Source organism: Scyliorhinus canicula, chromosome 5 (genome assembly GCF_902713615.1).
Source record: "Scyliorhinus canicula chromosome 5, sScyCan1.1, whole genome shotgun sequence".
NCBI classification, from domain to species: domain Eukaryota; kingdom Metazoa; phylum Chordata; class Chondrichthyes; order Carcharhiniformes; family Scyliorhinidae; genus Scyliorhinus; species Scyliorhinus canicula.
This window is the reverse complement of record NC_052150.1, coordinates 43032704-43058829: the sequence shown is the minus strand read 5'-3', so window position 1 is coordinate 43058829 and position 26126 is coordinate 43032704. Positions and strand designations below refer to the sequence as shown.

The 26126-nt window shown below is 47.7% G+C and overlaps 1 protein-coding gene across 4 annotated transcripts in view; it reads left to right on the top strand.

The window, feature by feature from the left end:
• cdkal1 (CDK5 regulatory subunit associated protein 1-like 1) overlaps window positions 1–26126 on the top strand; it is a 781965-nt gene that overhangs the window by 98932 nt on the left and 656907 nt on the right. For all 4 annotated transcript variants that reach the window (XR_005460641.1, XM_038796964.1, XM_038796963.1 and 1 more), the window contains one exon: window positions 19544–19628. Coding sequence is in view for 3 of the 4 variants with exons in the window: in XM_038796964.1 (XP_038652892.1) it covers window positions 19544–19628 (85 nt within the window). In the remaining variant the exon portion in view is untranslated. The remainder of the gene's footprint in view (window positions 1–19543; window positions 19629–26126) is intronic.

The window sequence follows — 26126 nt, the reverse complement described above, 5'->3', positions numbered from 1 at the left end:
CACCTTCGAGAGAACCCCACCATGGGCCCTCTCAAGGCAAACTTTATTTTCTCCAGACTGAGAAACCCAGCCATGTCACTAACCCAGGTCTCTACACTCGGGGGCTTAGAGTCCCTCCACATTAAAAGGATCCATCTCCGGGCTACCAGGTAGGCAATGTCCAAAACCTCGGCCTCTTTCGCTTCCTGAACTCCCGGATCGCCTGGCACACCAAAGATCGCTATCTCTCGACTTGGCACCACCCGCGTGTCTAAGATCTTGGACACTGCCTTAGCAAAACCCTGCCAGAATCCCTTATGAGCCGGGCACGCCCAGAACGTATGGACATGATCGGCAGGGTTTCCCGCACACCTCGCACATTTATCCTCAACCCCAAAGAGCTTGCTCATCCTGGTTGTCGTCATGTGCGCCCGGTGGACCGCCTTAAACTGGATTAAACTTAGCCTGGCACATGATGGAGAGGAATTGACCCTATTTCGGGCGTCCGCCCACAGGCCCGCATCCAGCTTCCCACCTAGCTTCTCCTTCCATTTGCCGTAAGCTCCTCCACCTGCTGAAGTTCCCGGTAGATGTCCAAAACCTTCCCCTCCCCTACCCAGGTGCCAGCGACCACCCTATCCTGTATCCTGCGTGGGGGTAGCAGCGGAAATGATACCACCTGTTTTTTCAGAAAGACATGTACCTGAAGGTATCTGAAAATGTTTCCAGGGGCAAACTGAATTTCTCCTCCAGCGTTTTCAGGCTGGGGAGGTCCCGTCTATGAACAGATCCCCCATCCTTTTAATGCCTGCCCTATGCCAGCTTTGAAACCCTCCATCTATCTTGCCCGGGACAAATCTGTGATTGTTGCGTATCGGGGTCCAGACTGAGGCTCTCTCCACCCCCCTGCGCCTTCTCAACTGACCCCAGACCTTTAATGCCGGCACACCACCGGACTAGAGGAGTAGCGGGCTGGCAAGAACGGCAGAAATGCCGTTACAAGTGCCCCTAGGCTGGTACCTTTACATGAGGCTGCCTCTAACCACTCCCACGCGACCCCTCCCCAATACCCATTTCTTAATCATGGCTATGTTAGCCGTCCAACAGTAGCTGCAAAAGTTCGGCAGCGCCAGCCCACCCCCCTCCCGACTGCGCTCTAGGTACAGTCTCTTTACTCGCGGGGTCTTAATTGCCCATACCTGAGATGATCTTGTTCACCCGCTTAAAGAAGGACTTAGGGATGAAGATGGGAAGGTACTGGAAGACGAACAGAAATCTGGGGAGGACCGTCATCTTATCGGTCTGCACCCTCCCCGCTAGAGATAGCGGGAGCATGTCCCACCTTTTGATGTCCCCCTCCATCTGCTCTACCAGCCGAGATAGATTAAGCTTGTGGAGGGCATCCCACTTTCGAGCCACCTGTATCCCTAGGTACTGAAAGCTCTTCTCGACCAAATTCAGTGGAAGCTCTCCCAGTCCCTTTTCCTGCCCCTTAGCTTGGATCACAAACATCTCGCTTTTCTTCTCGTTTAGTTTGTACCCTGAGAAATTGGCAAAGTCCCTCAGAATGTGCATGACCTCCCTCATCCCCTCTAGTGAGTCCGAAATGTACAGGAGCAGATCATCCATGGAAAGCGAGACCCGATGCTCCTCTGCCGCCCTCCCTCCCCCCTCCCCCGACCTCTCTCCCCACCCAAGACACAAATCCACCCAGTGTGGAGCATGATCGGAGACTGCAATGGCCGAGTATTCTGTCCCCTCCACCTCTGGGATCAACGCCCTGCTCATCACAAAGAAATCTATACGGGAGTAGACATGGGTAAAGAAAGATAACTCTTTCGCCCTCGGTCGGGCGAATCTCCACGGGTCTACGCCCCCCACATGTTCCATGAATCCCCTCAGTTCTTCAGCCTACACTGGTCGCTTCCCCGACCTGGGGTTCGACCGGTCCAGTACAGGGTCTATAACTGTGTTAAAGTCATCCACCATAATCAGATTGTGTGAGTCTAAGTCCGGAATTTTACCCAGCGTGCGTCTCATAAATTCCACGTTGTCCCAGTTCGGGGCGTAAGCGTTCACTAGCACCACCTGAGTCCCCTGCAGTTTCCCGCTGACCATTATGTATCTGCCCCCCTTGTCAACTACAATATTCCCTGCCTCAAAAGCCACCCGTTTGCTGACCAGGATTTCTACTCCTCTGGTCTTCGAATCCAGCCCCGAATGGAACACCTGGCCCACCCACCCTTTTCTCAATCTTATTTGGTCTGCATGTTTTAGGTGCGTCTCCTGTAGTATGGCTATGTCTGCCTTTAACCCCTTCAGGTGCGAGACCACACGAGCTCTCTTGACTAGCCCATTCAGGCCCCGCACATTCCACGTGATCAGCCTGGATGGGTGGGGGGGGGGGGGGGGGGGGGGGGGGGTGGGTGGGCTGCCCCCCCTCCCCTGCTGATTAGCCATCTCCCTTTTTTGGCCATCCACGAGCCCGTGTCCACTGCTTACTTGAGCCCTCCCACTGGAGCCCCCCCCACCCCGACTCTCCCTCTGTTCCCCCAAGTTGGCACCTTTTTCTTTTTTTAAAAAAATAATTGTTATTGAAAATTTTTTGATTTTATACAACATTGACGCACCTTAGTAAAATACCGAAAATAACAATAATATTAACAATCATATACATTCGCCCCATCGCCATGAACAACCCAGCATTTTAACAACAACGCAAATTAACACACTATAAAGTTACACAATAAACACTACAATAATTCCCCCAGGCCCGCAAACCTCCCGCCAATAAACAGGTCCCTCAATTTGCTGATGCCCGCCCTTTGCCACCCCCTGAATCCCCCATCCGTGTTCCCCGGGATGAACCGATGGTTGCCACCCAGTGGAGCCTCCATCGAGCCCCCTGTTTCCCCCCGATGCCGTCTCCACTGTCCCCAGATTCTTAGGGTTGCCGCCACCACCGGGCTCGTGGTAAACGTCTTAGGGGAGAGCGGCAACGGTGCCGTTACCATGGCACCCAGGCTCGTACCTCTACATGACGCCGTCTCCATTCTTTTCCACGCCACCCCTCCCCCCTCTATTACCCATTTACGCACCATTGACACATTGGCTGCCCAATAGTACCCCAGAAGGTTGGGCAACGCCAGCCCGCCTCTATCCCTTCCTCGCTCCAGGAACACCCTCCTCACTCTCGGAGTCCCATGTGCCCACACAAAGCTCAGAATACTGCTGGTCACTCTCCTAAAGAAGGCCCTGGGGATAAATATGGGCAGGCACTGAAAGAGGAACAAGAACCTCGGAAGCACCGTCATTTTGACGGACTGTACCCTCCCCGCCAACGACAATGGCCGCATGTCCCACCTCCTGAACTCCTCCTCCATCTGATCTACCAGTCTGGTGAAGTTATGCTTGTGAAGAGTCCCCCAGTCCCTGGCCACCTGCACCCCCAGGTACCTAAAGCTCTCCCCTGCCCGCCTAAGCGGGAGCCTACCAATTCCTTCCTCCTGGTCTCCAGGGTGCACCACAAACACCTCGCTCTTGCCTAAGTTTAATTTATAACCTGAAAAGGTCCCAAACTCGGCTAGCAACTCCATCACTCCCGGCATCCCTCCCACCGGGTCCGCCACATACAGTAACAGGTCGTCGGCATACAACGACACCCTATGTTCCTCTTCACCTCGCACCAAGCCTCTCCACCTCTCTGAATCTCTCAACGCCATCGCCAGCGGCTCGATTGCCAGTGCAAACAACAAGGGGGACAGGGGGCAACCCTGCCTGGTCCCTCGGTAAAGCCGGAAGTACTCTGACCTCCTCCTATTCGTGGCCACGCACGCCATTGGGGCCTCATATAGCAGCCTTACCCATCTAATGAACCCTTCACCAAATCCAAACCTCCCCAACACCTCCCATAGGTACCCCCACTCCACTCTATCGAAGGCCTTCTCCGCATCCAGCGCCACCACTATCTCTGCCTCCCTCTCAATCGCCGGCATCATGATGACATTCAGCAATCTCCGCACATTCGTGTTCAGCTGCCTTCCCTTCACAAAACCTGTCTGGTCTTCGTGCACAACTCCTGGCACACAGTCCTCCCTCCTGGTGGCCAGGATTTTTGCCAGCACCTTAGCATCCACGTTGAGGAGAGATATGAGCTTGTATGAACCACACTGCTGGGGGTCCTTGTCCTTCTTTAAAATTAACGAGATCAGCGCCCGCGACATCGTCGGGGGCAAAGTCCCCCCTTCCCACGCTTCGTTGAGTGTCCGCACCAGCAAGGGGCCCACTATGTCCACAAACTTTCTATAAAATTCCACCGGGAACCCATCCGGCCCCGGTGCCTTCCCTGACTGCATCTGCCCGATCCCCTTAACTAGCTCCTGCAGCTCAATCGGCGCACCCAGCCCCTCCACCTTCTCCTCCTGCACCTTCGGGAAAGAAAGCCTGTCGAGGAACCTCTCCATTCCCCTCCTCTCCCCCGTTGGCTCCGACCGGTACAGTTCCCCGTAAAAGTCCTTGAAGACCTCATTCACCTCTACCCCCTTCCGCACCACATTCCCACTCTTGTCTCTCACTCCAGCAATCTCCTTAGCCGCATCCTGCTTACGGAGCTGATGAGCCAGCATCCTACTCGCCTTTTCACCATGTTCGTACACTGCCCCTTGTGCCTTCCTCCACTGTGCCTCCGCCTTTCTAGTGGTCAGAAAATCAAATTTAGCCTGCAGACTGCGCCTCTCCCCCAACAGTCCCTCCTCTGGTGCCTCTGCATACCTCCTGTCCACCTCCAGCATCTTTCCCACCAGTCTATCCCTCTCGCTCCTCTCCCTGTGTGCCCGGATGGATATCAGCTCCCCACGAATTACTGCCTTCAGGGCTTCCCAGACCATCCCCACCTGAACCTTCCCCGTATCATTCACCTACAGATACCACTCAATACTTGCCCGGACCCTCCTACACACCTCCTCCTACGCCAACAACCCCACATCCAACCACCACAACGGACGTTGGTCCCGCACCTCCCCCATCTCCAACTTTACCCAATGCGGAGCATGGTCGGAGATTGCAATGGCCGAATACTCGGCCTCCTCCACTCTCGGAATCAGTCCCCTACTCACCACGAAGAAATCTATCCGAGAGTAGACCCTATGTACGTGGGAGAAGAAAGAGTACTCGCGTGCTCTCGGCCTCACAAACCTCCATGGATCCACTCCACCCATCTGATCCATAAACCCTCTCAGTACCTTGGCCGCCGCCGGCCTCCTACCCGTCCTAGAGCTGGACCGATCCAGTGAAGGATCCAACACCGTATTAAAGTCCCCCCTATGATCAGACCTCCCGCCTCCAGATCCGGGATCCGTCCCAACATACGCCTCATAAAGCCCGCATCGTCCCAATTTGGGGCATACACACTAGCCAGTACCACCTTCTCTCCTTGTAGCCTGCCCCTAACCATAACATACCTACCCCCCTTATCCGCCACCACCTCCGATGCCTCAAACAACACATTTTTCCCCACCAAAATCGCCACTCCCCGGTTCTTCACATCCAACCCAGAGTGGAAAACCTGCCCCACCCATCCCTTCCTCAGGCGGACCTGGTCCGCCACCCTCCGGTGGGTCTCCTGAAGCATTCCCACATCTGCCTTTAGCCCCTTCAGGTGAGCCAGTACCCTCGACCGCTTCACCGGCCCATTCAACCCTCTCACGTTCCAGGTGACCAACCGGATCAGAGGGCGTCCCACCCCCCTCCCCCGTCGGCTAGCCATAGCTCGTCGACTGCCCGCCCCAGGCCAGCACCCCCTGCCCGACCCCGTCCCCATAGCGACAACCCCTCACCTCTGTCCCCCCAGCCCCCACCAGCTCCTTCTTGACCCTACCAGCAGCAACCTGGTATTCCCCTTTCCCCCTCTCCCTTCCCCCCCCCTCCCAGCCGCGAACCGTCCTCCATTGTACTTCCGTGGGTCAGCTAACTTCTGCTGACCCCGGAAACTCCCGCCAATAGCCCGACCCCTCCCAAAGTGGGATCATCCCCCAATCTATCCCTCCTCCAGGCACCGCTCCAGCGCGGGGAAGAACCAGTTAAGGCCCCGCCTCCCCGCCACCGTCTCCGCCCCCCAGCCCCGCAGCGCGGGAAACCAGAGGAAAGCCCGCGCTTTCGCCCTGCCCCACCACACCTTTCTGACACAGCTCCCAAATATCAGCCCCACTCCGACATAGAATACAACAGACCCCCCCGACCCTCCCCTCAAGATACACAGCCCAAACAATGCCCCACAGCACAAGAACAAAAACATAGCAGAACAGCCCCTCCGAAAATAACCATATCAAAATTGCAAAAGTACTCAAACAAGAGGAAAAAAACAGAAGAAAAAGAGAACACAGCAACAGCAGAATCCAGCACTAATATCTTACAGCCGACCTTGCAACCCCCAACCCCTAGTTCAAGTCCAGTTTCTCCGTCCGCACGAAGGCCCAAGCCTCCTCCGGGGAATCGAAATAATGGTGCCGGTCAAAGAAGTTACCCACAGGCGCATGGGCTGCAACATTCCGAACTTTATCTTTTTTCTGTAAAGCACCTCTTTCGTCCGATTAAATCCGGACCGCTGCTTAGCCACCTCTGCACTCCAGTCCTGGTAGATCCGTACTACCCCATTCTCCCACTTGCTGCTCTTCACCTTCTTGGCCCAGCGCAGCACGCACTCCCGATCACTGAACCGGTGGAACCTCACCAGCACCGCACGCGGGGGTTCATCTTCCTTGGGCCTCCTGGCCAGCACCCTGTGCGCTCCCTCCAGCTCCAAGGGCAGATGGAAAGACCCGGCCCCCACTAGCGAATTCAGCATTACAGCCACGTAGGCTGTCAGGTCCGATCCCTCTAGCCCCTCCGCAAGGCCCAAGATCCGCAGGTTTTTCCGCCTCGTGCGGTGATCGAGCTCCTCGAAGCGTTCCTGCCACTTCTTGTGGAGTGCCTCGTGCCCCTCCACCTTACTCACGAGGACCACGGCCTCCTCCTCTCGTTCAGTGGCCTGCGTCTGCAACTCCTTGATGGCAGCACCCTGGGTGGACTGAATCTCTGACAGCCTTCTGTTCGTTTCCTGCAGAGAGCTCAGTACCTCATCCTTGAATTCTTTAAAGCAGCGCAGGAGATCAGTTTGTTGCTCCTGGGCCCAGAGCCTCCATTCCTCTGGAGGTCTGTCGGCGGCCATCTTGGATCCCTTCCCCCACTTTTTCTGAGGAGCTGCTGCTGTTTTTTCCCCCTTTCCACTCCGAGTTCGAGGCATGGACTGCGGGGAAAGTCGTTCAGCACACCTTCCCCCACCGGGAGACGTCGAAAAATTTCCGTTTTGGGCTCTCAAAAGAGCCGAAAAGTCTCTTTAAAACGGGAGCTCCCAAATGTGTGGCTTCCTACTCCATCTTAGCCACCGGAAGTCGTTGGCACCTTTTCTGTCAGCCAAGCAGCAACCCCCCCCCCCGAGCATCCCCGTGATCCCGAACCCCCAAGTCAAGCTCCCGCTTGACACTGGCTCTGCCCCCATTACGCTTCCGTGAGTGAGCTGACCCATGCTGACTATGGAAAGCCCAACTTATCTGCTTCAACGGCCCCCAAAGAACATTTTCTGCCCTCTTCTCTCACCCCCCCGCGGCCGAGTTCTACAAAAGCTGAAAACAAGGACGTAAAAACAGGGAACAAACAAAAATAAGAGGAAACAACATAATGTCGCTGCCTCCGGCTACTCAGCAATTACCATCCCCACCAGAGTAACATCCCAGTGTGGCTGTCCTTTAGTTCGAGTCCAACTTTTCTTGCTTGATGAAATTCCACGCATTGTCCTGTGTATCAAAGTAATGACGCCGATCTTGATATGTGACCCACAGCCTCGCTGGATGCAGCAGCCCAAACTACCCCTTTGCTGTGGAAGGACGCCTTAGCACGGTTGAATCCAGCATGTCTCTTGGCCAGTTCTGCTCCCAGGTCCTGGTAGATGCGGATTACGCTGTTCTGCCACCTGCTGCTCCGCTCCTTTTTAGCCCATCGCAGGACTCATTCCTTATCTAAGAAGCGGTGGAACCGTACCACCATGGTCCTAACCGATTCATTCGTTTTGGGCTTCTTGCAAGGACTCTGTGCGCCCCATCCAGTTCCAGAGGCTGAGGGAATGCTTCTGGCCCCATCAGGAATCCCAGTAACGTGGTCACGAATGCGCTCACGTCCGACCCCTCCGCACCCTCAGGTAGGCCCAGAATGTGCAGGTTCTGTCTCCTGGACCTGTTTTCAAGGTCTTCCAGCCTCTCCTGCCATCTCTTGTGTAGGGCGTCGTGTGCCTCCACCCTGACGGCCAGGCCCAGTATCTCATCTTCGTTATCTGAGACCTTTTTCTCAATCTCCTTGATGGCCTTCTCCTGCAGTTTCTGGGTCTCAACCATTTTCTCCATTGGGGCCAGCATTTTCTCCATTGGGGCAAAGCAGCTTCTAAGGAACTCTTGCTGTTCCCACGACCACTGGGGCCCATGCTGCCTGATCCAAGCCGGCAGCCATTTTCTGATCCCGCGCCCGTTCCTGCCGCTTCTCGCTGGTTGTTTGTTTGGCCGTCCTGCGTCTGGTCCCCTCCATAAACTGCTGTGGGGAGCCTTCCAACGCCGTTTGCCCGCCGGTTTGCGCCGAAAATGGGCCGTCAAAGCTCCTTGAAAGAGTCCGTTAGCGGCGGGAGCTGCTGAAAACGCAACCTACCGGAAGGTCATGGATAACATTGATTAAGCCATTTTGAAATAATTTTTCAATTCAAATAATGGCTTCGTAGCGCAGTAATTCTGAGTTTATATAGGACATCACAATAAAAAAAACTGGCGCAGAATTTTCTTTGGAAATTGTGCTGACATAAAGTACGCACACATGTGTGATTTTAGACAGGGTGGAATGTGTAATCCAGGATACCCTGGTTAAAATTCTTTTTTTAAAACTAGATTACTGACTCTCCCCAGTTTCATATGATCGGTGTATTTTTTAACCCTGTGGTACCATTGTTAAAACATAAACTGGTATAAATTTAATTTTGCGTTGAAATGGAATGTGGGTTAAAAGACTTAAATGAATGATAATATCAAATTTTCTAAGGAAGTTTGCAAGTGCACTCTTCTGATTAGTGATGGACTTTGATTAAATTATTTTTATTTGTTCTTGGGATTTGCTGGCTGAGCCCCATTATCTTGCCCATCCATAATGCCTTTAAACTGAGTGGCTTGCTGGGCTATTTCAATGGGGACAGTTAAGAGTCAACCACATCACTGTGTGGATTTGGAATTACATGTAGGCCAGACCGGGTGGGACAGCAGATTTCTTGCCCTGAGGACATTAGTGAGCCAGATGAGTTTTTACAACAATCGGCAATGGTTTCATGGTCAACCGTGTCCCAGGTTCCCCAGTGTTGCATTTGGAGGGTACCCCTTTGATGCACTGGTGATCCTTCTTGCAGATTCCCAAATAAGGGTTTACCTGGCAATTGCCGAGAGGTGCTGACTTTCTCTGGACAATTATGCTGAGCTGGGAACCATCCGTCAGAAGCGATTTAAATCACTAACTTCAGATAGCTCTGCCAGTTTTACCTTGATAGTCACCCTGAAAGAGTTAGAAGGGAAGAAGCAGCTTCTAACTCCTGAGAAACTGTTTAGACACCCAGACCCAGCCTCGCATTGGACATCACGCACACACACAAGACTACTGGGTCCAACTCCAATGCCCCCCCCCCCCCCAAACTTACATGCTCCCTATAAGGTAGCACAGTGATAAGCACTGTTGCTTCACAGCTCCATCGACCCGGGTTCGATTCCCGGCTTGGGTCACTGTCTGTGCGGACTCTGCACGTTCTCCCCGTGTCCCATAAGATGCGCTTGTTAGGTGAATTGGACATTCTGAATTCTCCCCAGTGTACCCATAAAGGCCGCTGTTATGTGGCAATTGGTGGATTTTTACAGTAACTCCATTTCAGTGTTAAAGTAAGCCTACTTGTGATACCAATATAGATTCTTATAAATTTTCCCTTTAAACTGCCCCTTTACGGCTGCGACTAACACAAAATGGTGGGAGTGACATATCTGCCTGAGCCGCAGTTACTCTACGGCGATGCTGCCGGGCGAACTTCACTGCTCCTGCCTCACCCAGCCTGAGTGAGGAAAGTTGGGCGAGACGGAATCCCAGCGCAGGTATGTCTGCCGAGAGTGGCAATCCGCCGGAGATGGCCACTTCAGCGAAGGCAGCAGGCCAATGTAATGCTAGCTATTCCTAAATATGAAAAAAAAAGATGATTTTGGCCACCAGCCAATCACAGTCTGTGTCAGGTACCACAAGACCCTTCCCTACAACAGTGACCTACTCCCCCACCCACAGAAACTCCCACTCAGTGTCGGTGAAAGCCACTTGATCGAAGTATGAGTGACCTACAGACCACATGATCAGTGCTGCAGTCAACTGAGGCGATACCCACCCGAGCTGCATAGTTGAAGAGATGGGTGCGAATTATGAGCCAAGGTTAACCTTGGCTGAGACTGGCGATTCTGGTATAGTGATTACTTAATTAGTGTTGGATTAAATTGGTAATGACTGGGCGGACTGTTATGTGTTGCGGATTTCCATCCCCCAAGAGCAACTGGGAGGAGAAGGAATTATTCAGACTTAGTAGTAGAATTTAGTGGAGACAGCTTCATTCCCTCTTGCTAGGTGTTACAGGCCTTTTCTCTAGCTTCATCTGCTTGTGCCACACCCCTGATCTCCTGTGATGTTGCCTTCCCCTGACTTTCTGTTCCATCACTTCTGCTGACATCTCCTGGAATATGTCCAGCCAGAGTTGGCAATTCTAAGCACAGAGGAACTGTGTTGTAGGCTGTTAAACTTGGCTCAGTACAACACACTGGAGTAAACCTTGAGCATGTACCATGGACAGAATTTTATGGTCTCTGTTGGCAGATTTGCATATAGGGCCCTTAAAATCCCTGGATGACCTTCCCACTGCCCTCTTGCTTGCCCTGACTTTGCAACAATTTTACGCACGGATGGACAAGGTCTACACTGACCCACCTGCCCTTTAACCTTGGGCAATGAATGACTCTCCCTCAATTTTAGGCAGGCAAAAGCTGTTCAGGGGAAATGTGGTAGGTCTGCCTGCTCACATTCGGCACCCCACCTGGTGCACCCTCCACTCTGGTCCCCCCATAAATGCCTCCACCTTTCTGTGTCAACCTCCCTGGGCCTTACCTCTCCTTGCCATGAGAACACCCGCACTTGCCCGTCCTGAAATTAGGGGACTTGGATTCTGGGGGCTGCCTATTGTCCCAGCCCTGGCCAATTGCACTTCTGGTGCTGCTGGGACTAATGAGCTGCTGGCTAATGCAATTGGCTGGCAACTCTGAGGAGGGACATTCTCCTGAGGGAAGAGCAGAAGTCCCATCTTGAACCAATTAATGTTCTTTGGAGCGTTAAAGTTAAATGACTGCAGGGCAGCCAGTATCAGTGGGGATGCATTCACCATTGATTATTCGGGTCGGAGGGCAGGAAACCCTGCTATTCAAAAAAAATCCTGCCCCATATATTTAGAAATATTCAATTGTATTTTGCAAACCTATAGCAAATTATAACTATTTCATGATGAATGCTGGTTGGAACAATAATAGGAACTAAACCAATCCAAAAAAATGGTACCTTCTGTGTACAATTCATGAAAACACAAATCCGTGGTCTTGATTACATTCTTGCACTCTTAATTTGAGTAAGTCCTATATCGTACACATTTAAAAGCTTGTTGCTTAAATCAGAATCTCTAATTCTTCTGATACTTAGTTTTATGATTTTGGTTGGACTTTTGAGAGGTTAAGGTAACGATTTTAAATTCTGTTTCATCCATCCAAAACTCGTGTGGTCCATTCAGTTTGTTATCATAGATCATAGAATTTACAGTGCAGAAGGAGGCCATTCGGCCCATCGAGTCTGCACCGGCTCTTGGAAAGAGCACCCTACCCAAGGTCAACACCTCCACCCTATCCCCATAACCCAGTAACCCCACCCAACACTAAGGGCAATTTTGGACACTAAGGGCAATTTATCATGGCCAATCCACGTAACCTGCACATCTTTGTGACTGTGGGAGGAAACCGGAGCACCCGGAGGAAACCCATGCACACACGGGGAGGATGTGCAGACTCCGCACAGTGACCCAAGCCGGAATCGAACCTGGGATCCTGGAGCTGTGAAGCGATTGTGCTATCCACAATGCTACCGTGCTGTTCTGAGTTGTTTAGTTGTGTCTGCACTGAAATTATTTTTCTTGAAATTTATACTCTGCCTGGCATGTCTTGGCAAAGGTATTTGAAAGATGGCATGGATGAGATGATTCTTGGGATGAGGCAAGATTTGTATTGCACTTAGTGGATTTATGGGACTTGGAAATGCAACAGCAAGGCTGTATCTTTTGGACAATTCAAAAAATACAAAACACAAACTTATATAATGATCTGTTTCAAATTGAAAATAAGTATGTTGCTGTTTCTTTTAATGTTTCCCTTATACCAACCTCCGAGCAATTAGTATAATAATAATCGCTTATTGTCACAAGTAGGCTTCAATGAAGTTACTGTGAAAAGCCCCTAGTCACCACATTCCACGCCTGTTTGGGGAGGCTGGTACGGGAATTAAACCCACGCTGCTGGCATTGTTCTGCATTACAAGTCAGCTGTTTAGCCCACTGTACTAAACCAGCAATTGCATAGCAAGCCTTAATGAAAACAAGAAAGCTTTGCCTCCCAAAGCTTTTTATTTCTCATTTAGATCAATCATGTCATGTCATCGCATTTGGAACTATAATTTTTTGAAAGGTATACTGTGGAGTTTTGAATACTTTTAAAGATACTTTTTCAATCGTTACTGTAATGCAAATGCTCAAAATTGAATATTCCATATGTATGTGATGGATTGGTTTATAAAATTGCTTTGTACAATTTTCTAATTAAAGTACACGTTGAATTTACTCAATGGAGAATTGTTTATATTGTGTGAATGATCAGGAGAATCAAAATGTCACACTGAAGTAATTTCTCACTCACGTCAACTACAATGACGTGAGGGAGGGGGATTCTGGGAGGGAGAGGGAAATGGGGTTCGATATTAATAATGGATAGGGGCGGGTCAGGCTCATGGGGCAGGGCCCGGTGGTATAATGATGGTGGGTAAGAAAGAGAGGGTGGTGAGAGACCCCCAGTTAGGTGGAACGTGAGGGGGTTGGGAGGTACAACCAAGAGGTAAAGGGTGCTTGCGCATCTTAAAAGTTTGAAGGCCGATGTAGCAATGCTGCAGGAGACACACCTGAGGGTAAAGGACCAGGTGAGACTTAAGAAGGGCTGGGTTAGCCAGAGTGACAGAAGGGCTCGAGTGGTCGAGATAATGGTCAACAAAAGAGTACAGTTCCAGATGGAGAAGGTGGTTGCTGATCGGGGGGGTAGAGATGTGATTGTGACAGGGGCACTGGAGGGGAGGCTAGTGGCGCTGGTGAGTGCATATGGTCCCAATTGGGACGGTGTGGGATTCGTGAAGGTGTGTGGGGCCATCCCCGACTTAGACTCCACAAACTGATAGTTGGTGGGGGATTGGAATTTGGTGTAGGAGCCAAGGTTGGACAGGTCCCGCGTTAGCTGGGCTAATGGTGGAAATGGGAGGGGTGGACCCATGGAGGTTTCTGCACCCAAGAGAGCGGGTTTTTCTCAGCGGTCCATAAGGTCTACACAAGGATCGAATTTTTTATGGTGGGGGAGACGCTGCTGGCTGGGGTTAAGGGGTTGGAGTACTCGGCAATTGCAATATCAGATCATGCTCCGCATTGGGTGGATATGTTATTGGAGAAGGTTGGAAATTAGATGTGGGACTGTTGGGGGACCGAGGGTTCTGTGACAAAATTGAAAAAGTAATCGAGGAATATGTAGGTTTCAACTGCACGGGTGAGGTGTCGAAGGCAGTTGTCTGGAAAGCCCTAAAGGCGGTGGTGAGGGTGAGGTTTAAAGCTAGGCTAGACAAAGAGGAGAGGTTGGAGCGTCAGGGGGCAATAGGTGAGATGCTGGAGGTGGGTAGGAGGTATGCAGAAGATGGGGACCCAGCGAAGTTGAAAAGAGGAAGGATCTACAGGTGAGCTTTGACCGACTATCAAGATGATGAGCAAGGGGTGCTGTTTAAGAGCATGGAGTGAAGGCGATGTGTATGCTGGCGGGTCAGCTCCGGAGGGAGGCTGCGTCAAGGGAAATTGTCCAGGTGCGGGACTTGTTATGTGTCGGAACCGAATGTGCCAATAGGGGGAATACTGGAGCTGCTTCGAGAGTTTGGGTCTTCCTCAGGGTACAGATTAAATCTAGACAGGAGTGAATATTATGTGGTGTCTCGGCCAGAGGTGGGGCAGGGGTTGGGGGGCTGCCATTCCCTAAGGCAGGGGCTCACTTTAGATACCTGAGGGTGCAGATTGCTCGGGATTGGGGGCGGGGGGCTCCGTAGGTACAACATTTCTAGTTTGGTGGGGTGGGTGAAAGCTGATCTGGCAAGGTGGGATGGTCTTCCTCTGTCACTGATCAGTCGGGTACAGGCGGTTAAAATAAATGTGTTGCCACAATTTCTGTTTATTTTCCAATGCCTACCGATTTTTCTGCCAAAGGCATTTTGTAGAGAGATTGAAGGGATGATGATCTTGTTCATATGGGGAGGGAAGGTGGCCAGATTAAAAAGGTGCTACTACAGAGAGGAAGGCAGTCAGGGTGTTGGGTCTTCCGAAACTGATACTCAGGGAAATATTGAGGGAGTCCGGTAGTAATAGCTTCGTTGAGAAATTGGAGGCAGTTTCACCAGAACTTATGGTTGGGGGCAGGGCAAGGGAAATGCCGATTCGCGGGAACCATAGATTTGAGCCAGGGCAGTGAGATGGAAATTTTCGGGAGATGGGAGGAGAAAGGAATTAGGACACTAAAAGATTTGTTTCTTGGGGGTCGGTTTGCAGGATTGAAGAAGCTGAGAGCGAAGTATGGACTGGAGCAGGGTGAAATATTTAGAGACATACAGGTTCGAGACTTTGCCAGAAAGGAGATACAGAGTTTCCCAGTAGAGCCGGCTTCTACATTGCTGGAGGAGGTGCTGACGACAGGGGACTGGAGAAGGGGGGTAGTATCGATGGTTTACGGGGCTATTTTGGAAGAGGAGAAGGCGCCGCTGGAAGGGATCAAGGCAAAGTGGGAGGAAGAGTTGGGAGAGGGTATGGAGGAGGATCTTCTGGTGTGAGATGCTCTGGAGGGATAACGCCTCCACCATCTGCGCAAGGTTGGGGCTGATACAGCTGTAGGTGGTATATCGAACACACCTTTACAAGGGCGAGGATGAGCCGGCTCTTTGACGGGGTAGAAGATGTGTGTGAGCATTGCAGGAAGGGGAGGGGGCCCCGCAAACCACGTTCATATGTTTTGGTCCTGTCCAAAGCTGGAAGATTACTGGAAGGAGGTTTTTCAGGCAATCTCTAAAGTGGTGCACATGAAACTGGACCCGGGCCCTCGGGAGGCCATATTTGGGGTCTCGGACCAGCCAGGGTTGGAAACGGGTGCGGAGGCATATGTTGTAGCCTTCGCCTCGTTGATCGCCCGAAGGCGGATCCTGTTGGAGTGGAGATCAACCTCTCCACCCTGTGCGGGGGAACCTGCTGGAATTCTTGACTCTTGAAAAGCTCAAATTTGAACTGAGGGGAAGGATGGAGAGGTTCTACAATTCATGCCGTTATTCATTATGCACTTTCGAGAATTGGATTACATCGAACATTGAGAGGGGGGGGGGGGGTGTTGGGAGGGTTGGGGGGAGGGCGACGGAATGGTGATTCCTGATTCATTTTTGTTATTTGTTTATGTTAACATGCGTGATGCTGTTTGGTGGGAGGATGGGATTGTTGTTATTGATATGGGGATTGAGATTGCATTTGTTACTGATTATTGTTTCTGGTTGTTGAGTGTAAATTTGGGAGAAAATGTGAAAAGGAGGCAAATAAATTTTTTTTTTTCAAAAAGCCTTAGAAAATTGCATCACTGGGGCGAACAATGAAAGGAAAGTCCCCCCCGAATTGAGAGAGACAAAACCTGATCCTCCAATTACGGACTGTATGTCTTGTTGCTTCAGAGACCAAATATGTGGTTGGAGGAGCAGTAATGTTATGGGCCAGGGTTTAGAGAACCCCAAAGTGTATCATGGAGTCCACCTGATCCACAACTTTTAATAGATTGTGGTTATGGGGGACACACGCGCTTACTCTACAGGTGTGATGGAACAGAAATCTACAGTAGTTTTAAATTTAAACCAGGTTTAGTTATGAAACCAGTTAACATTTTATAAACCCACAGTAAACATCTTAACAACTATCAACACCAATAATTCCCCAAAGAATACAGTACTCTCTAAGTAACTCTTAATCTTTCCTTGTAGCATTCATAAGACACAAAAAGAACCCTTTTTACAGAAGGACATCAGGTTTAACTTCTCTACTGAGCAGATACCACTTTGAAATCACCAAATGAACATTCCCCAGCCTGCAGATTCACACACATCCTGCTGTGATTGCAGCTTCTCCAAAACTAAAACGAAACTAAACACGCCCTGTAGCAAACAGCCTAAAGTGAAAGTAAAAGCAGACAGACAGCCCAGCTCCACCTACACTCTGACATCACTGATAAACACCTATTTCTTAAAGGCACATCCATTGCACCTATTTTTATAAACATCCATTTCTTAAAGGCACTCTCACATGACAGGAAGGATAGGAGACTGGGGGACAATTTCCACCAAACAGTTGGAACAGCTTGTAAGCTTTACCATTTTCTTTGTGGGGGGGCCTTTAGTGAAAAACATGGAAAGCTGTTTTATTATCTAAAATCTAGATAAAATGATAAAATAAATGAGTGTTACATACTAGGCATTAGGGGAGATGAAATTGAGGTATACAAGATGATAAAAGGTATGGATAAAGGAGACGTAGAGCAGATGCTTCCTCTTGTGGGGCATTCTACAATGAGATGTCATAATCTTAGAAAAGAGGTAACAAATTTAAAACAGATTTGAGGAGAAACTACTTCTCCCAACAGGTTGTGAATCTGTGGAATTCGCTACCCCAGAGTGCGGTGGATGCAGTGAGTAAATTTAAGGAGGAGTTAGACAGATTTTTAATTGATGATGGGTTATGGAGGATAGGCACATCAGTGGAGTTGAGGGGCTGGTTTAGCACACTGGGCTAAATCGCTGGCTTTTAAAGCAGACCAAGGCAGGCCAGCGGCACGGTTCAATTCCCGTACCAGCCTCCCCGAACAGGCGCCGGAATGTGGCGACTAGGGGCTTTTCACAGTAACTTAATTGAAGCCTACTTGTGACAATAAGTGATTTTCATTTCATTTCATTTCATGATGGAATCAGCCATGATCACATTGAAGGTGATTAGGTTCGGGAGCCTAATTTGCCTACTCCTGCTGCTAGGTCTTGTGTTCTAGGGAGGATGTGGTTTGACTGATTTTGCAATCCAGCTCTTGGTCTGTAGCATCATAGATAACAGATGAGGAACATATCAGCCATGATAGAATGGCGGAGCAGACTCGATGGGCCAAATGACCTAATTCTGCTCCCATTTCTTATGAACTTATGAGTACTGAATATAAATTTAAAAAACAAAAAAGTTTAGAGTACCTAATTCATCTTTTCCAATTAAGGGGCAATTTAGCATAGCCAATCCACCTACCCTGCACATCTTTGGGTTGTGGGGCCGAAACCCACGCAAGCACGGGGAGAATGTGCAAATTCCACACGGACAGTGACCCAGAGCCGGGATCGAACCTGGGGTTTCGGCGCCATGAGGCAGCAATGCTATAACCACTGCGCCACCATGCTGCCCTTAGAGTACTGATGCATGTCTGCATTTGTCGTATTAAAACCGCATAATCTTAAGCGTGTATGTCGTTCTTTTCGCGTGTCAATATGAAGATTAGTTGATGCATCCAGAACCTTATAACAAGATTGAAACTATTGCCAGAATAAATCTGATAGACAAGCACTGAGTTGGCAATACTTCATTGTGCCTTTTATGTGACCATATAAATTAAGGAGGTTCTCTGTATACTTTGATACTTCTCTGCACTTTTGATGATGTCTTGAGTCTAGATTTTCACCAACAGGTGTAGTGTAGACCCATGTGGATAATGGTGGGCCTTAAACTCAAATAGACATTTCTGATATAAAGTTGTTGACCTGAAGCAGTAACTCTTTCTTTCCTATATTGCTGCCCAACCTGCTGAGAGTTTCCATCATTTTGCTTTTATTTCAAATAGTCACCCAATTTTTTTGATGATAGATTATTTTTGGTAGTTTCTGTGATAGGTTTGCATGGCTTGGGAGATCAAGGGTAGTTCTTGCGTTCCTTGGAAAAATGAAAAATTGGTGAAAAAATTTGGGACAGGTGCAAAAGTGGTTGTTGACTTAGCATCACGCGCTTTACAATATCAGACGAGATCAAGACCTATCCCAACTGATGGGAGCTAAAAATTGCCTGGACCGAGAAGCAGAGCCCAATCAAGAGAGGTCAGGAACGGATCAATCAACCACCATACCAGCCCCATCTCTGACTCTCTACAGTAGTAAACAGGCCTCTCATAGATTCGGTGACTGGCTCTGGAAAGAGCCTTTGGATTATTAAATGTACATTTTGCTCATTCTGTGCTGGCTAGTGCAACTCACAGTAACCTAGCCAAAAGATAAAGTGGCAGAAGGGCCACCTCACAACATGAGGATGGAAGCTATTGTTGCAACTTTCCCCAAATAAACCTCTGCCAGAGTCTTCTGACCCACAGACGTAGCCTGGTCTGAATTTAGTGCAAATTATCTAAATTTGAAGATTGGGAAGTAGAAGAAAGAGTCCGAAGGCCTCAAAGCCTCAGGTGGGCAACAAAGAGGCATTTACATCTGAGCAAATGAAGTCCAATGCAGCAACTTAAAATTTATATTGTGCCTTTAACGTAATGAGACTTTTCCAAGGCATTTCACAGGACCATTATAATACAGTATAACATTGAATCACATAAGAGTACATTAAGTCAAATGACAAACTTAAGTAAGTTTTAATGAGTGTCTTAAAGGAGGAAAGTGAAGTAGAGTACCGGAGAGGTGTAAGGAGGATATTACAGAAATTGTGGTCCAGACAATGAAGGCATGGCCACTAATTGTGGAGCAACTAAAATTGGGGATGCTTAGAAGACGATAATTAATTAAATATCTTGGAGGTTTAGGGAGCTGGAGGAGATTGCGGAAATGTTTTTATAATGTCTTTATGAACCGCTGTTACTCAATTTTTGATTTCATTTGTCTCTTGTAACTTTTTTGTAGGTTTAAAAATATGTATTTTAGGTTGCTCTTGTTTTCATTTTATTGTTTACTAGATTTGATTGTTGAATTTAGAATCAAAGGGCAAATACAATGCTTGTATACTAAAGTGGGCACCTTGATTTTTTAATATCCTTTTATTTCTTTTCATTTATAGACAATTCACTCGATGCAGATTTGTGGCTGCTAAATAGTTGTACTGTCAAAAATCCAGCTGAAGATCACTTTAGAAACTCGATAAAGTAAGTAAAGCAAGAGAAACCAAAATGACTCTGAAATATGTTGATGTTTTGAACTTCATTAGCATCTCATTGATATTAATTTTTACTGTTAATTAAAGTGGGACAAAAAAGGAGAGCAATTTAGATTTATGATTTTCAAATTGTAGTTGAGTAATATTTATAACAAAGTCGAAAAACAATCTTCAGAAATATTAGTATTTAGCAGGTTTAGTATCTATTAAATATTTGTTTTCTCATCTGTAACAGAGATGCTGGAGTGTAAGAAAAATAACCATTTGTTATGCAAAAATATATATACAAATAGTGCAACATCCAACTCCTTTTTCAATTTGGAAACTTAAATTTAGAAGAAATTAAGGATTTAAATATATTAATTTAAAAACAATAAATTTAGAGTACCCAATTCATTTTTTCCAATTAAGGGGCAATTTAGCGTGGCCAATCCACCTACCCTGCACAACTTTGGGTTGTGGGGGTGAAACCCACACAAACACGGGGAGAATGTGCAAACTCCACACGGACAGTGACCTAGAGCCGGGATCGAACCTGGGACCTCGGCGCCATGAGGCAGCAGGGCTAACCCACTGCGCCACCGTGCTGCCCTATTTTAATACATTAATGAAGAAATTAAGGATTTTAATATTCTCAACATCTAACTATCTTCCTTTCATACTCTTGTTTTACAAAAAAATAATATATGTAGAAAAGTAAGTATTTCACCCTGAAGAACATTGGAAGAAACAGTCTACTTAAATAGCTTGAGAACCTTAAGCATTTTTGCAGTGATAGATATGGGGTGGGATTCTCCAATAAGGGGGCTATGTCCCCACGCCCTTGGAAAAACGTGCGCGAATCACTCTGGACTTACCTGGAGAAAGTCCAGGATGATTCTCTGATTTGCAGGGGCTAGCACGGCCCCGGAGTGCTCCTCACAGCTCCGGCTGCCGATTTGGGGCCCTGCACTTCCAGTCGAAGGTCCGCACATGCGCATGGCGGCAGCCTGTATCGGCTGCCCCACGCGACATGGCCAACCCACACTGTGGACTGGCACCAAGAAGATAGCCCCCCCCCAAATCACGCGCGCCCACAGATCGGTGTCCCCCGATCGATAGCCCCTCTGTGAATGATCCCTCCGCAGCCGCCACGCCGAGTGCCCGCCGGGTGGAACCATGAGAGAACCACGTCGGCGGGAACTCAGCCAGCTGCACTTGGAGAAATGCCGCGGGGGCCTCGTTCAATGGCCCCCGACCGGCACCTCATGGACCGCGCGCGTCCGACTCGCAGCGATTCTCTGGGGACCGATCTCAGGTTTGACACCCATTCTCTGCCCCCGCGCCGAGTGCGATTTCGGCGCGGAGGCTCGGAGAATCCAGCCCAGGTTCTGCAGTTACTTTGTCCTTGAGATTGAAGCATTATACTTCTTCACCCTTTTAGAATGTTGGTATTTTGAAACCTAATTTGAATATTATAGGACAAATACATTGCAAACTGTCTCAAACCTCATTTCCATTTATACCTGGAATGATTTTGTTGCTATTCCCTGCAAAAATGTATCCACTGTTTTCAAGACTATTTTTTTCTCTTTTTAACCTGAAGTGTGACTTAGCTGGGGCAAACCCCAGTTGCAGTTCTCTGAAAATATTTCAGTGACCTTGCTCGCAATGCCATTTAGATTGGGGTAATTCAGAGTCCCAGATAATAGTGTTCACAATGTGCATAATTTTACGATCAGGAGGATAACCATGAGGTCATGTCTTGAACTGTAAATGGAATTCTGTTCTTTAATTGGAGGTGCCACTGATATACGCACAATGCTTTTGAGGAACTGCTTCATTCATATCACTTGAATGTGTTTTCAGTCTTTGACAATCCTCAGTTTTAGAGGAAATTCGAAATCCCAGTGGTTAATTTGCTCTACACCACTGCTTACTGCTTTTGGTCCGTTGGTGCAGGAGAATCGGGCATGCTACGTTGTCAATTCACTATTTTTATGTTCGTTGTAAAGTTATGATTTTCACCATTTTCTGGTGTGGTACCTTGCTAAAACTCAAGAATGTTTCTAGCTTGGTGGATCTTGTCAGCCGTGATGTAAGGGTGCGGATTTTCAAATTCTTAATACCAATAAGAATTTGTTACTATTGTTAGGATTATAATTCCAGTAATTCAGGAACAGCAGATGGATATTTTGTGCCTCTTCCATTTTCTCCCTTCTCCTGTACTGTTTGGTGCATCACCAATTCATACAATGAAAAGTGCACCACAATTGAAATAACATATCAAGCTTCAACCAAAGGCTTTAAATATGGAGCAAAATGCAACATTGACAATTATTGTTGGGCATGCCCAAATTATTAAGACACGTTGCCGGAACATATCATTACCAGTTATTAAATTTTCCTCGAGCTCTAATGGTATTCATAAAGGGCATTGGCACTATGTTTCTTTTTATTCAGGACAAAATTGACAACCATAAAATACTAAGGTATCCATTCCCTGCTGGGCGGCACTATTTATTCTGGATTTTTTAAGGCTTGTATTTCATGTTGCTTTTTAAAAAAAAAAGAATTCTTGTTTGATCTTAATGTCTTTGGTGTAAAAATGAAGTTATAGTTTCACCTCAAAGGTCAGCCTGGCTTAGCTTATTGTCACATAGATGGTTACAGCACAGAATTATTGTCTATGATTCTAAGTGGTCACTTTCTTGGTTGACGAAGAAGGCCGGGAGGTCTGTGTTCTTGATCGATGCCGGAAGCTCAGAAGCACGTCAACCATCCTTGGCAGGTTTGTGTTTTTCCAGGAATGATGAAATATTAGCCTGATCTGTTAATAGAGCCTGAAAGGGTAGATCTGGCATGGGGGATTACCATCGCTTTGTGGGACTCGAACGTATTTTCTGAGCTTAATACTTGCACTGAAAGAGAATGGTATATTACTGGAGGTGCTGTCTTTTGCATGAGACATTAAAACCTAAGCCCTGACTGTGTGTTCACATGGATTGTAAAAGGCTCCATCTCTCTACTAAAATGATACTACTGAAAGTTTTCTTTATGCCATGGTCAACATTCATCCCCTAACCAACACAAATCAGTATTTGCGTTTATACAGCACAAAAAGCATAACGCTTGCAAATGCTGGATATCTGAATTTAAAACGCCATATACTGAAATAAAACAACATTTTATGCTTGCATTTATATACAGTCCTTTTACTTAAATAAAATGTCCCAAGGTGCTTCATAGAAGTATTAAAAACACAATTTGACACTCAGCCATATAAAGCGAAATTAAGTCAGGTGACTGAAGAAAATAGAAGAGGGTCAGACTATCATTTTACAATTCTCACTGGATGCAGGTGTGGTGTTAGAAGATTGGAGGACCACCAACTTGGACCTTTGCTTAAAAAGGCGTGACGGTTAGACCAAATAATTACATGCCAGTCAGTTTGACCTCGCTGGTGGGCAAATTATTGGAATTAACTCTGAGGGACAGGATAAAGTGAAATTTAGAAAGGCGTGGATTAATCAAGCACAGTTGGTGTGGATTTTTTAAAGGGAAAGCTGTGACTGACTTAAATTGACAGAATATTTTGAGGAAGTAACAAGATGGATTGATGAGGGTACTCAGTTGATGTGATCTACACTGACTTTAGCAAGGTGTTGTGATAAGTTCCCACATGGCAGGCTGGTTTAAAAAATTAAAACCCCATGGTCTCGAGGGCAGTGTAGCTGTAGATTGCAGGAAGCTAACAGTGGACCCGTTAGATGGGCCGAAGGCCTACCTCCCACAGAGTATTTTGTGGAGATATTTGGGAAGATTAGTGCAGTTTTTGAAATGTTTTACCTGGATCTCTAAAGCTCGGAGCCCCTGATGGAGTGTTCGGCCAGCACTGATTTATTTGGATGGGTTATGAATCCCAGTAGTGGAGTTGGACAGCCATGAAGATTTGGTGAATCCCCATTCGGCCCAGAAGAAATTATGAAGTGCATTGCGTTGATGCAGACAGCTGAGGCTCCTGGCCCTGATGATTCCCAATTGAGCTTTATAAGAAGTTTGCGGAGCAATTGCTACCTCTAATTTTAGATATTTTTAAAGACTTCTTATCCCGAGGTTCATTTCCCTTCTCACTTGCGCAGGCCTCTATTTCTTTGATCCTTAAGAAAAACAAGGGCCCAAAATCTGAGTCGTACCGATCTATTTCACTTTTATATGCAGATGCTAAGTTACTTGATAAAGTGCTGGCATTGAGGTTGGAGCCCTGCCTCCCAGAAGTGATCTCGGAAGACCAGACAGGCTCCTTCAAGGGTCTGCAATTGTCAGCCAATATACGTCGTCTGTTAAATGGTGTCCTCTTCATCCTCCTTGGTGCCCAAACTGGAGGTGATTGTTTCCTTAGACATCAAAAAGGCTTTTGACAGAGGAGGGTGGAAATATCCTTTTCAGATTCTTGGTAGGTCTGGATTTGTATTAATGTTTAGATCCTGGATTTGTTTATTGTATAGGGCCCCCAACTGCTAGTGCTCACCTGAATGCTTTGAATTCTGGCTACTTTCTGCAGTTTAGGGGCACAAAGCAGGAAAGTCCATTGTCTCTGCTTCTATTTACTTTGGTATTAGAACTGCTTGCCATAGAACTAAATGGAGGGGATAAATCGGAATAGGGTGGAACATAGTATGTACTGGTACGCGGATGATCTCCTTTATATTATGGACCCAGTATCCACTATGGATGAGATAATGAAGTTGCTTGGGAGTTTTGGCTCCTTCTCTGGGTAGAAGTTGAATTTGGATAAGAGCGAATAAGTTCTGGTTAACCCCCGGGAAGAGGAGCCTATCTGGGGATGTTGCCTTTTCACCTTGCCAGATCTAGCGTTCATTATCTGAATTTGGATGGCCTGTGATTGGGCCTCGCTTCATAAACTAAATTATATTAGTCCAATTAATGGTGTCAAATCTGACTTTCATAAATGGGACAATCTCCCCCCCTCCTTTTTTTTAATAGAAGGTACAGTGCAGAAGGAGGCCATTCAGCCCATCGAGTCTGCACCAGCCCTTGGAAAGAGCACCTTTTTGTTTTATAAATTTAGAATACCCAATTTTTTTTTCCCAATGAAGGGACAATTTAGCGTGGCCAATCCACCTAATCTTTGGGTTGTGGGAGTGAGACCCACGCAAACACGGGGAGAATGCACAAATTACACACTGATAGTGACCCAGCCCCGAGATCGATCCCGAGTCCACCGCACCGTGAGGCAGCAGGGCTAACCTCTGCACCACCATGCTGCTGAATAGCACCTTACTTGGGTGGAGGAATCCTACTCAGCCCAGTGCCTCAGTTTAATTGGGTAACCACATGTCATCCTTGCATTTGGAGAACACTCAGTACACCATCAAGGTGTTGGTAGAATGGGTTTACCTAAGATGACAGCAATTCATTTTGTTTTTTAAAGAATTAGTCACCGTCCATTGTTCAGGGATTTAGTTGGGCAGCACGGTAACACAGTGGTTAGCACTGTTGCCTCACAGCGGCAGAGGCCCAGGTTTGATTCCCGGCTTGGGTTACTCTCTATGCGGAATCTGCACGTTTTCCTGTGTCTGCGTAGATTTCCTCCGGGCGCTCTGGTTTCCTTCCACAAGTCCTGAAAGACATGCTTGTTAGTTGAATTGACCATTCTGAAAAATCTTCAATAAACATATTTTAAAAGGAGGCTGGGGTTGTCCTCTTTGGAACAGAGGCTGAGGGAAGATTCAATCAAGATGTACAACATTGTGAAGCACTTGGATGGTGTGGATGGGAAGGGCCTCTACTTTAGCAGACAGGTTAGTGACCAAGGGGCATAGATTTAGTAGAAGGATTAGAGGGGAGATGAACAAAAGGGATTTTCACTCCAGAGGGTTGCAGGGGTCTGTTACAGAAATCCTCAGCTCATTTTAAAGATCTGCAACCTGTCGGGGCTATTGGATCAAATGTTGAAAAGTGGGACTTGGCTGGGTGGCTTGTTTTTTGGCTGGCACTGATATAATGAGCCAATTGCCTCTTCCTGTGTCATACACATTCTATAATTATGTTACTATTACAAGACACAACTGCAAGAGCAGATTTTGAACACCTGTGGGACTGAAAAACGAGGAACCGGCTGAACATGGAGCCCAACATGAAACTGAAGCTCTCTCCTGCTTGGAACCAGACATCATCTCATTGGCGCTTCATTAAAAACTACATTCGCAACTGATCAAATCTATTCTGAGAGGTTTTGTGCATGACTTGCTCCCATGATTCAGTCATTAATTGGCCAACGCATCCATTCTTGTGACGTGCTATCCTATGCTTGTTGGAAAGTAAAAAGACTTGTTACCTTCTTTTCCCCCATTTTCAATATTTTTATATCGGGTATCATGAAATATTCAAAGAAAATTAATTTTGTTTTTAATAATGACCCGATGATCTTTCTCCAGGGTTGCATACAACCATGCCCTGGATATTATTCTTCAATTCCTGGAGA